Consider the following 12,514-nt stretch of genomic DNA (forward strand, 5'->3'; position numbering starts at 1 on the left):
CCCTTCAGGGTCGGTGGACCAAGGAGGAATCTCTCCTCTCGATCAACATTCTGGAATTGCGGGAGGTCTTCAGTGCGTTGAACCTGGCCCAGCATTTAATTCAGAACCGTCCTGTTCAAGTACAGTCGGACAATGCCACCACAGTGGCTTACATAAATCATCAAGGCGGCACTCAAAGCCGTTTGGCAATGAAGGAAGTCTCACGTTGATTCTACGTTGGGCGGAACGCCATCTACCGGCCATATCGGCAATATTCATTCCGGGAGTCCTGAATTTGGGATGCAGACTTTCTCAGTCATCAGGACGTGCATTCCGGCGAGTGGGGCCTCCATCCAGAAGTGTTTCAACTCCTCGTGGAAAAGTGGGGTCTTCCAAACGTAGATCTGATGGCGTCTCGACACAATCACAAGGTTCCGGTCTTCGGAGCAAGGACAAGGGATCCTCAAGCAGCATTCGTGGATGCTCTGGCGGTGCCGTGGAGGTTTCGGCTGCCTTATGTGTTCCCTCCGGTGTCACTTCTGCCCAGGGTAATTCGGAAGTTCAAGCAAGAAAAAGCAACTCTACTTCTCATAGCTCCAGCGTGGCCCAGACGACACTTGTTCTCAGACCTGCAGGGCCTATCGTCAGAGTGTCCAATTCTACTTCCACAACGCCCAGACCTCCTCGTTCAGGGCCCCTGTGTCTACCAGAACCTAGCCCGGCTGTCGTTGACGGCGTGGCTCTTGAAGCTTCCGTCTGGAGGGCTAAGGGTTTTTCTGAAGATGTCATTAAAACTATGTTGCGGGCCCGGAAACCGGCTTCTGCTCAGATTTACCATAGGGTCTGGCATTCCTACTTTGTTTGGTGCGCATCTAACAATTATGACGCTTCCAAGTTTAGTACAGCCAAGCTTTTGGCTTTTCTGCAGCAAGGCCTAGAGTTGGGCCTGCGTCTGGCCTCCCTTAAAGGTTCATATTTCTGCCTTGTCGGTGTGGTTTCAGAGAAAAATTGCGACTTTGCCTGATGTTCATACTTTCACTCAGGGTGTGTTGCGTATCCAACCTCCCTGTGGCTCCTTGGGACTTGTCGGTGGTTTTGGAGGCGTTGCAGGAGCCTCTGTTTGAACCCCTTGGTTCAGCTGATCTTAAGTGGCTTTCCCTTAAGGTGGTGTTCTTGCTGGCTATTGCCTCTGCAAGAAGAGTGTCGGATCTGGGTGCCTTGTCTTGTAGTACCCCATATCTAATTTTTCACCGTGATCAGGCGGTTCTTAGGACTCGTCCTGGATATTTACCTAAGGTGGTGTCTTTGTTCCACCTTAATCAGGAGAGTGGTTCCAGCCTTTGTCTCTCCTGATTTGTCTCCCAAAGAGCGGTCTTTGGATGTGGTACGGGCTCTCCGTATCTATGTGAAGAGAACTGCTTCTATCCGAAAATCTGATTCTCTTTTTGTTTTGTTTGGATTTCAAACGTGGCTGGCCTGCTCACAAGCAGACCCTGGCCAGATGGATTAGAATGGTGATTGCACATGCTTATGTGAAGGCTGGTCTCTCTGCTCCTGTTCACATTAAGGCCCATTCTACTCGGTCTGTTGGACCTTCTTTGGCGGCCCAACGTGGTGCGACCCTTGAACAGTTGTTCAAGGCGGCTACGTGGTCTTCCGGGAACACGTTCATAAGGTTCTATGCCTTCGATACTGCCGCTTCCCAGGAGGCTTCCTTTGGGCGCCGGGTTCTTGTGCCCGCTACAGTGCGTCCCCTCCCATAAGGAACTGCTTTAGGACATCCCCATTGTCCAATCCTTGTGGAGCCCAGTGTACCCCGCAGCAGAAAACGAGTTTTATGGTAAGAACTTACCTTTGTTAAAACTCTTTCTGCGAGGTACACTGGGCTCCACAATGCGCCCACCCTGACGCACTTAACTTCTTTGGGTTGGTATGGCATTAGCCGCTGACACTTCTCTTGTCGTGAGAGTGTGGTGTATGTGGCTACTAACTGTTGTCATCTATTTTCCTGCTACTGCATTGGGCTGGTTAACTAAAACTGAGCTCCTGTGCTGGGAGATGGGGTGATATAGGAGGCGGCGCTGTGCATTCTGGGAACAGTCAAAGCTTTGAGCCTGTTGGTGCCTCGGATCAAGATCCTATTCTACACCTCATTGTCCAATCCTTGTGGAGCCCAGTGTACCTCGCAGAAAGAGTTTTAACAAGGGTATGTTCTTACCATAAAACTCGTTTTTGTGTGCTCATCTAATATTTGAGAATACAGCCTACTAATTCACTGGGAACCAGTGCCTAATGACTGTAAGTTGAACCTGCTTATTATTATTCAGGCTATGATGATGGTTACTTGCATCCACATTTACCCTGGAACCAAGGTGGCTCCATCATGTACAGTATGTGTGACACGTCCACTTTAGGTGTACTTGCTAATAGCCAATAAAGATTTGCATTTCCACAAAGTTATTGTTTGTTTATTTTTGTATTAATTTGTAACAGAGGTGAGACTGTGTTTTTCTTTGGTCATTTAAAAGTGGTTACATAATAAGTATGAATGCACTGCCTCCATATTAGATACATTTGAAATTTGTTACAACATTTCTGATTGTATTGCATTTTTACTTACATACATTTTATAATAAGCTTTTTGATTTAGAAGGAATGTGAGATTAATTCTTATAAAATGCTTCAACTAATAAGATTGACACCAAAAATAAGTCACCTTTTTGAATGATTTTTGTAGAAATATTTTTACAAATAATTCTAAAATGGAAATTTTATTGTATCTATCAGTATATTTTGTGTAGGTTGTTACCATATGTAAGTAGCAAAAATAGAATTTCCATGTGTTTAATGGACAATAAAGTTATGCGTTCCCTCTATGTTCTTTAGGATATATGTCTCCTCACCCTTCACCATTGGGGGCTCCTGAACTTGTAGCTAGTCCGATGTCAGGTGGAGGCCCAACACCCCCGCAGTTACCACCAGCTCAGCCTGGACTCATGATGCAAGGTGACCAACAAGTTATAAGCCAGCCCAGCCGTGGTCCCTCCGCCTTTAGCCAGGTCCAGCTTCATCAACTCCGGGCTCAAATATTGGCCTACAAGATGCTGGCGAGAGGACAGCCATTGTCTGAAAATCTGCAACTCGCCGTCCAAGGAAAGAGGACACTGCCTGCAATTCCTCAACAGCAACAACCGCAGCAGCCACCACCACAAGCACAACAGCCACCACCACAACAGCCCCCTTCTAATTACAGCAGACCACCAAGTAAGTAAAGGTCTTTGGCTTGCTGATAACAGGCTAAAGTAAATATTATTTATTCTGAAAGACTCCTTTAATTTAGAATTGTCAATAACTTTTCTTTATTTCCTGTTCTATAAAGAGAATCAGTATTTTTTTGTTTATAATAGTGTGGTTAGGTTGGTAATGCGTTAAACATTCTGCAGTTTGGTATTTATTCATGTTTCTTGTTTAAAGGTATGGGAATGCACCCAATGGCTGTTCCTCCTGCTGGGGCAGGACCAGCCCCTGGAATGGCTGGACATGCTGCCAGCATGGCTCTAAAGCCCTGGGCAGAAGGTAGGTCCAAAATTGACCTATCGTAGATAGACAGTAGAAGGCAGATTTAGTGGCGCTTAGGGATCTATGTTCACCAACAGCAGAAATCTCTTTACTAATATCTGAAATCTATGAATCCGTGTATTTCAAGTGGCTTCATATTTACAAGGTTATTTATACCTTCTTCCTTTCACCGTTACGTCAGTTATATACCGGTTTTCCTGATATTTTACTTGTTTTTCTAAGCATAGATATGGATTTGCTCATCCACATAGAGTACATATTGAATTAATAGAAAAAATATTATGAGATGGTCATACATAATCACCTATTTAATTTAAAGATTTATTTTTGCATGAAATTTAAATTTTATTTTCTTGCATATTAAACCGGATAAATAATAAGTTCCAGTAGTGCACCTTCAGCAAATGGCAACAACATAATATACAAGTATATATGTACCCTGAGCCATGCCCTGACTGATTTATTTATTTATTTATTTTTTAAGTATACTTGTCTCCGCTTCCATCCTAAAGTGCTTTACTTTATGCGGGCCATAGATCAGCACCGCAATTCCACGATCTGTTTCACCGATCTGTGGTCAGCGACGGGCGGTGATCCATCTGGGAATCGGAGAAATTCTGCATGTTAAAAAAATCCCTGATTCGCTGATCCTGATCATGTTTTGACACCGGCGTCAGCAGTACAGGGAATTGGGGGAATCCATCTCAGAAGTATGGGCCCCATTACTTTCGCATCCTTGAGTTTTGCTTCAAAATTATCTTCTGCCATTTTAACAATAAAAATCCACTGTATTTATTCACAAATTTCCTGTCATTATATTCTTCTGTTCTAGTTGATTTGGGCATGCCATCATTTCTTTTTGTTGTTCAATGTTCTTATCAGGGCAAAGCTCAGATCTTAATGTACCAAGTACTCCTCAGAAACTTGCTGTACCACCCTCAAGTGGAAGGCCGTCCCCTGCACCACCCACAGCTCCTCCATCAGTCGCTCTGCCAGGTCCATCTGTTCCGCAGCCGACACCTACTCCGATTGTTCAGCTTCAGCAGAAACAGAATCGCATCAGCCCAATTCAGAAACCACAGGGCTTAGATCCTGTTGAAATACTTCAAGAAAGAGAATATAGGTAATAATCTGTTTCATTTTACACTTGTACTACATTACTAATGCTTTTGATTGGCTGATAAATGTACATATACCTCATCCACTTAATCTGGCTCCACAGACATACATAATTGCAGCTATAGCTTGATTATCACCTTTTTGTAGTGAGTGGAGAGACTTTGGTGCATACATACTGGAGCATAAATCCCTCGCCTGCATCATGTGGCCACTGAGCAGCTTGGAGTCTGACTGGCTCAGGCAGAGATCAAGTTGTGCTGTGTTAGTAACAAAGAAGTAATTAAAGAGTAGCAGAGAGACCCTTTTTGCAGTCACAGTCTTATACAGCTCCTGAATATGTGTATGCAAAGGGAACATGGAGTCTCATAAGTGAATCTCCTGGTAAAATCAACTTCAAATAAAAAATTTACACTTATGTTTGGGGAAAAAAAACATGCACTGTCGTGTATGTAGCTGAAAATAACTTAAATAGAATTATTTTAAGTTTGTACACAAACTTAAAAACAAAGTCTGCAGTGTATTTTACCAAAATTTTGATGTACAAATAATTGAATTCCATTGAGATTTTTGTTACTGTATGTTAAAATTTACCCATGTTAGGATATTTTGATGATATATTATCACATAATTAAAATATAAAATTATTATCTGTATGGTGCAAATATAGATATATATATATATATATATATATATATATATATATATATATATATATATAGTTATAGTGTAAATATAGGTTTTTGCCCAGTTTTCATGTTAGAAGTATTGTGCAATTTTATATTTCTGTTGTAGCCTAAGCTTAATCGAGCATGATCATTTAATCCTTTGTGACCATCATTCATGCACATTAACAATGAAAGTAGTGTTGTCAGCTAAATGTGTCTACGCTTACCAGTGTTTAGATCTTTTGCAAGCCAGCCATGGCAGCATGTTTCTAGTGTAGAAATTAGTGCATGATAAGTGAATAACAACAGATGCCTTGGTTAATTCATGTGCGTTATTCAGACCTGATTGCACCTCTGCGAATTTGCAGAGGTCTGCAATCAGGTAGCTGCCACCCAGACAGAGTTAAAACCTGCCCCATGCAAGTTTGCGTACGGCTTGCAAAAATCTCAGCGATCGACGGACAGCTGCAAATCCGTTCGCAACTCACTCACAATCTAATGTTTTTTTTTCAGTCTGTGCGTAGCCCAGGACCTACTCCTACAGTGTGATAGAATTAGGCCTTCCTAGTCTGGTTTGCCATTTGGTTGAATTGTATGTAAACCTTCTATTGAAATCATTCTAACACCTAAATGTAATAGCCTGCGATTTGTAGACACAAGTAACTGTGTCTGGAACAAACCATAGTGCAATGCAAATATATTTATTTCTCTATCGTCCTAAGTGGATGCTGGGGTTCCTGAAAGGACCATGGGGAATAGCGGCTCCGCAGGAGACAGGGCACAAAAGTAAAGCTTTTACAGGTCAGGTGGTGTGTACTGGCTCCTCCCCCTATGACCCTCCTCCAGACTCCAGTTAGATTTTTGTGCCCGGCCGAGGAGGGTGCAATTCTAGGTGGCTCTCATAAAGAGCTGCTTAGAGAGTTTAGCTTAGGTTTTTTATTTTACAGTGATTCCTGCTGGCAACAGGATCACTGCAACGAGGGACAGAGGGGAGAAGAAGTGAACTCACCTGCGTGCAGGATGGATTGGCTTCTTGGCTACTGGACATGAAGCTCCAGAGGGACGATCACAGGTACAGCCTGGATGGTCACCGGAGCCACGCCGCCGGCCCCCTCACAGATGCTGAAGCAAGAAGAGGTCCAGAATCGGCGGCTGAAGACTCCTGCAGTCTTCTTAAGGTAGCGCACAGCACTGCAGCTGTGCGCCATTTTCCTCTCAGCACACTTCACACGGCAGTCACTGAGGGTGCAGGGCGCTGGGGGGGGGCGCCCTGGGAGGCAAATGTAAACCTTTAAAAAGGCTAAAAATACCTCACATATAGCCCCAGAGGCTATATGGAGATATTTACCCCTGCCTAAATGTACTAAATAGCGGGAGACGAGCCCGCCGGAAAAGGGGCGGGGCCTATCTCCTCAGCACACGGCGCCATTTTCTGTCACAGCTCCGCTGGTCAGGAAGGCTCCCAGGTCTCTCCCCTGCACTGCACTACAGAAACAGGGTATAACAGAGAGGGGGGGCAAAATAAATGGCAATATATTAATATAAAAGCAGCTATAAGGGAGCACTTAATCATAAGGCTATCCCTGTCATATATAGCGCTTTTTGGTGTGTGCTGGCAGACTCTCCCTCTGTCTCCCCAAAGGGCTAGTGGGTCCTGTCTTCGTATAGAGCATTCCCTGTGTGTCTGCTGTGTGTCGGTACGTGTGTGTCGACATGTATGAGGACGTTATTGGTGTGGAGGCGGAGCAATTGCCAAATATGAGGATGTCACCTTCTAGGGGGTCGACACCAGAATGGATGCCTTTATTTGTGGAATTACGGGATAGCGTCAACTCGCTTAAGCAGTCGTTTGCCGACATGAGGCGGCCGGACATTCACTTAGTGCCTGTCCAGGCGCCTCAAACACCGTCAGGGGCTGTAAAACGCCCCTTGCCTCAGTCGGTCGACACAGACCCAGACACAGGCACTGATTCCGGTAGTGAAGGTGACGAATCAACCGTATTTTCCAAAAGGGCCACACGTTATATGATTTTGGCAATAAAGGAGATGTTACATTTAGCTGATACTACAGGTACCACTAAACAGGGTATTATGTGGGGTGTGAAAAAACTACCAGTAGTTTTTACCGAATCAGAAGAATTAAATGACTTGTGTGATGAAGCGTGGGGTGCCCCGATAAAAAACTGCTAATTTCAAAGAAGTTATTGGCTTTATACCCTTTCCCGCCAGAGGTTAGGGAGCGCTGGGAAACACCTCCTAGGGTGGACAAAGCGCTAACACGCTTATCAAAACAAGTGGCGTTACCCTCTCCTGAGACGGCCGCACTTAAAGATCCATCAGATAGGAGGATGGAAAATATCCAAAAAGGTATATACACACATGCAGGTGTTATACTACGACCAGCTATTGCGACTGCCTGGATGTGCAGTGCTGGGGTAGTTTGGTCAGAGTCCCTGATCGAAAATATTGATACCCTGGACAGGGACAATATTTTACTGTCGTTAGAACAAATAAAGGATGCATTTCTTTATATGCGTGATGCACAGAGAGATATCTGCACACTGGCATCACGGGTAAGTGCTATGTCCATTTCGGCCAGAAGAGCTTTATGGACACGACAGTGGACAGGCGATGCGTAGAGGAGTTATTTGGGGTCGGTCTATCGGATTTGGTGGCCACGGCTACGGCCGGGAAATCCACCTTTCTACCTCAAGTCACTCCCCAACAGAAAAAGGCACCGACCTTTCAACCGCAGCCTTTTCGTTCCTTTAAAAATAAGAGAGCAAAGGGCTATTCATATCTGCCACGAGGCAGAGGACGAGGGAAGAGACAGCAACAGGCAGCTCCTTCCCAGGAACAGAAGCCCTCCCCGGCTTCTACAAAAGCCTCAGCATGACGCTGGGGCTTCGCAAGCGGACTCGGGGGCGGTAGGCGGTCGTCTCAAGAATTACAGCGCGCAGTGGGCTCACTCGCAGGTAAATCCCTGGATCCTGCAGATAATATCTCAGGGGTACAGGTTGAAATTAGAGACAGAGCCACCTCGCCGTTTCCTGAAGTCTGCTTTACCAACGTCCCCCTCAGAAAGGGAGACGGTTTTGGAAGCCATTCACAAGCTGTTTTCTCAGCAGGTGATAGTCAAGGTACCTCTTCTACAACAAGGGAAGGGGTATTATTCCACTCTTTTTGTGGTACCGAAGCCGGATGGCTCGGTAAGGCCTATTCTAAATCTGAAGTCCTTGAACCTGTACATAAAGAAGTTCAAGTTCAAGATGGAGTCACTCAGAGCAGTGATAGCGAACCTGGAAGAAGGGGACTTTATGGTATCCTTGGACATCAAGGATGCGTATCTCCACGTTCCAATTACCCCTCACACCAGGGGTACCTCAGGTTCGTTGTACAAAACTGTCACTATCAGTTTCAGACGCTGCCGTTTGGTTTGTCCACGGCACCTCGGGTCTTTACAAAGGTAATGGCCGAGATAATATTTCTTCTTCGAAGAAAAGGCGTATTAATTATCCCATACTTGGACGATCTCCTAATAAGGGCAAGGTCCAGAGAACAGCTAGAGATGGGTTTAGCACTATCTCAAGAGGTGCTAAAGCAGCACGGATGGATTCTGAATATTCCAAAATCCCAATTAATGCCGACAACTCGTCTGCTGTTCCTGGGGATGATTCTGGACACAGTTCAGAAAAGGTTTTTCTTCCCGAAGAAAAAGCCAAGGAGTTATCTGACCTGGTCAGGAACCTCCTAAAACCAGGAAAGGTGTCTGTACATCAATGCACAAGAGTCCTGGGAAAAAATGGTAGCTTCTTACGAAGCAATCCCTTTCGGCAGATTCCATGCAAAGGGATCTGTTGGACAAATGGTCAGGGTCGCATCTTCAGATGCACCTGCGGATAACCCTGTCGCCGAGGACAAGGGTATCCCTTCTGTGGTGGTTGCAGGAGGCTCATCTATTGGAGGGCCGCAGATTCGGCATGCAGGATTGGATCCTGGTGACCACGGGTGCCAGCCAGAGAGGCTGGGGAGCAGTCACACAGGGAAGAAATTTCCAGGGAGTGTGGTCGAGCCTGAAAAAGTCTCTTCACATAAGCATTCTGGAACTAAGAGCAATCTACAATGCTCTAAGCCAGGCGGAACCTCTGCTTCAAGGAAGACCGGTGTTGATCCAGTCGGACAACATCACGGCAGTCGCCCATGTAAACAGACAGGGCGGCACAAGAAGCAGGAGGGCAATGGCAGAAGCTGCCAGGATCCTTCGCTGGGCGGAGAATCACGTGATAGCACTGTCAGCAGTATTCATCCCGGGCGTGGACAACTGGGAAGCAGACTTCCTCAGCAGACACGACCTTCACCCGGGAGAGTGGAGACTTCATCCAGAAGTTTTCCACATGCTATTAAACCGTTGGGTAAAACCAATGGTGGACATGATGGCGTCTCGCCTCAACAAAACACTGGACAGGTATTGCGCCAGGTCAAGAGATCCGCAGGCAATAGCTGTGGACGCGCTGGTAACACCTTGGGTGTACCAGTCGGTATATGTGTTTCCTCCTCTGCCTCTCATACCAAAGGTATTGAGGATTATACGGCAAAGTGGAGTAAGACTAGTGGCTCCGGATTGGCCAAGAAGGACTTGGTACCCGGAACTTCAAGAGATGGTCACGGACGATCCGTGGCCTCTACTTCTGAGAAGGGACCTGCTTCAGCAGGGTACTTGTCTTTTTCAAGACTTACCGCGGCTGCGTTTGACGGCATGGCGTTTGAATGCCAGATCCTAAAAGGAAAAGGCATTCCAGAAGAAGTCATTCCTACCTTGATAAAGGCAAGGAAGGAAGTCACCGCGAAGCATTATCGCCGTATTTGGCGAAAATATGTTGCGTGGTGCGAGCAGCGGAGTGCTCCGATGGAGGAATTTCAACTGGGTCGTTTTCCTACATTTCCTGCAATCAGGATTGTCTATGGGTCTCAAATTGGGATCTATTAAGGTTCAAATTTCGGCCCTATCAATATTCTTCCAAAAAGAATTGGCCTCAGTCCCTGAGGTCCAGATTTTTATCAAAGGAGTACTGCATATACAGCCTCCTGTGGTGCCTAAGGTGGCACCGTGGGATCTAAATGTAGTTTTAGATTTCCTCAAATCAAATTGGTTTGAACCACTAAAGAAGGTGGATTTGAAATATCTCACATGGAAAGTGACTATGTTACTGGCCCTGGCTTCGGCCGGGAGAGTATCTGAACTGGCGGCTTTGTTTTATAAAAGCCCTTATTTAATTTTCCATTCGACATAGGGCAAAGCTGCGGACGCGTCCGCATTTTCTCCCTAAGGTGGTATCAGCGTTTCACCTGAACCAGCCTATTGTAGTGCCTGCGGCTACAGACGACTTGAAGGACTCCAAGTTGTTGGACGTTGTCAGAGCCTTAAAAATATACATTTAAAGGACGGCTGGAGTCAGAAAATCTGACTCGCTGTTTATACTGTATGCACCCAACAAGTTGGGTGCACCTGCTTCTAAGCAGTCGATTGCTCGTTGGATTTGTAACAAAATTCAACTTGTACATTCTGTGGCAGGCCTGCCACAGCCTAAATCTGTTAAGGCCCATTCCGCAAGGAAGGTGGGCTCATCTTGGGCGGCTGCCCGAGGGGTCTCGGCATTACTACTCTGCCGAGCAGCTACGTGGTCAGGGGAGAACACGTTTGTAAATTTTTACAAATTTGATACCCTGGCAAAGGAGGACCTGGAGTTCTCTCATTCGGTGCTGCAGAGTCATCCGCACTCTCCCGCCCGTTTGGGAGCTTTGGTATAATCCCCATGGTCCTTTCAGGAACCCCAGCATCCACTTAGGACGATAGAGAAAATAAGAATTTACTTACCGATAATTCTATTTCTCGGAGTCCGTAGTGGATGCTGGGCGCCCATCCCAAGTGCGGATTATCTGCAATACTTGTACATAGTTATTGTTAACTAATTCGGGTTATTGTTTAGGAAGCCATCTTTCAGAGGCTCCTCTGTTATCATACTGTTAACTGGGTTTAGATCACAAGTTGTACGGTGTGATTGGTGTGGCTGGTATGAGTCTTACCCGGGATTCAAAATCCTCCCTTATTGTGTACGCTCGTCCGGGCACAGTACCTAACTGGAGTCTGGAGGAGGGTCATAGGGGGAGGAGCCAGTACACACCACCTGACCTGTAAAAGCTTTACTTTTGTGCCCTGTCTCCTGCGGAGCCGCTATTCCCCCCATGGTCCTTTCAGGAACCCCAGCATCCACTACGGACTCCGAGAAATAGAATTATCGGTAAGTAAATTCTTATTATTTCTTCTGTGAAGGGTAAATACTGGTTGATTTTTGCATGTAGCCCACAAATGTTGGACAGCGTTATTTTTGCACTGCAATTTAGATTTCAGTTTGAACACACACCACCCAAATCTAAATCTCTCTGCACATATTACATCTGTACCACCTACAGTGCAACATGGTTCTGCCCAGTTGCTTGCTTTATTGCTTTACTTACAAACTTGAACCTAGCCCACACTCACAATTTTGTCCAGATAGCCGTTAGATTTAAAGTGGCAATTAGTTTTAAGGCAGAATTTGTGCCTAAAAACCTATTGCTTCTATAATTCCAGTGGCTAGTTTAAACACAGAAATGTAGAATTTGATCTCCTTAGTTCTTTGTAAGTACATATTTATGTCTGTCTCAAGCATCTTTAAATTGCTCTACTATCTACCACCTCTGATAGGAGGCTATTCCACTTGTCCACTACCCTTTTTTATAAAGTAATTTTTACCCAGATTTCCTTTCAACCTACCTCTATTCAGTTTCAGTGCATGTCCTCATGTTCTACTGCTACTTTTTCTTTGAAGACTGTCTATCTCTTGTACCTTGTTAAAAGGGGATCCGGTCTCTAGGTTGACACTATCTAGGTCGACCACTTTTGGTAGACAGTAACTAGGTTGACAGGGTTTCTAGGTTGACAGGGTTTCTAGGTTGACAGGGTTTCTAGGTTGACAGGGTCTCTAGGTCGACATGTTCTAGGTCGACAGGTCAAAAGGTCGACATGAATTTTTCACAATTTTTTTCTTTCTGAATCTTTTTCTTTTTCTGAATCTTTTCATACTTAACGATCCACGTGGACTACGATTGGAACGGTAATCTGTGCCAAGCGA

At 45.3% G+C, this 12,514-nt stretch overlaps 1 protein-coding gene across 6 annotated transcripts in view; it reads left to right on the forward strand.

Annotated features, from left to right (window-relative positions):
* SMARCA2 (SWI/SNF related, matrix associated, actin dependent regulator of chromatin, subfamily a, member 2) overlaps positions 1-12,514 on the forward strand; it is a 631,684-nt gene that overhangs the window by 159,329 nt on the left and 459,841 nt on the right. For 5 of the 6 annotated variants that reach the window (XM_063913944.1, XM_063913943.1, XM_063913946.1 and 2 more), the window contains exons 4-6: positions 2,866-3,243; positions 3,454-3,555; positions 4,441-4,681. In XM_063913944.1, the coding sequence (XP_063770014.1) occupies positions 2,866-3,243; positions 3,454-3,555; positions 4,441-4,681 (721 nt within the window). The remainder of the gene's footprint in view (positions 1-2,865; positions 3,244-3,453; positions 3,556-4,440; positions 4,682-12,514) is intronic. The other variant, XM_063913948.1, reaches the window with a different exon arrangement.

The sequence above is a fragment of the Pseudophryne corroboree genome, chromosome 1 (assembly GCF_028390025.1).
Source record: "Pseudophryne corroboree isolate aPseCor3 chromosome 1, aPseCor3.hap2, whole genome shotgun sequence".
NCBI lineage: Eukaryota > Metazoa > Chordata > Amphibia > Anura > Myobatrachidae > Pseudophryne > Pseudophryne corroboree.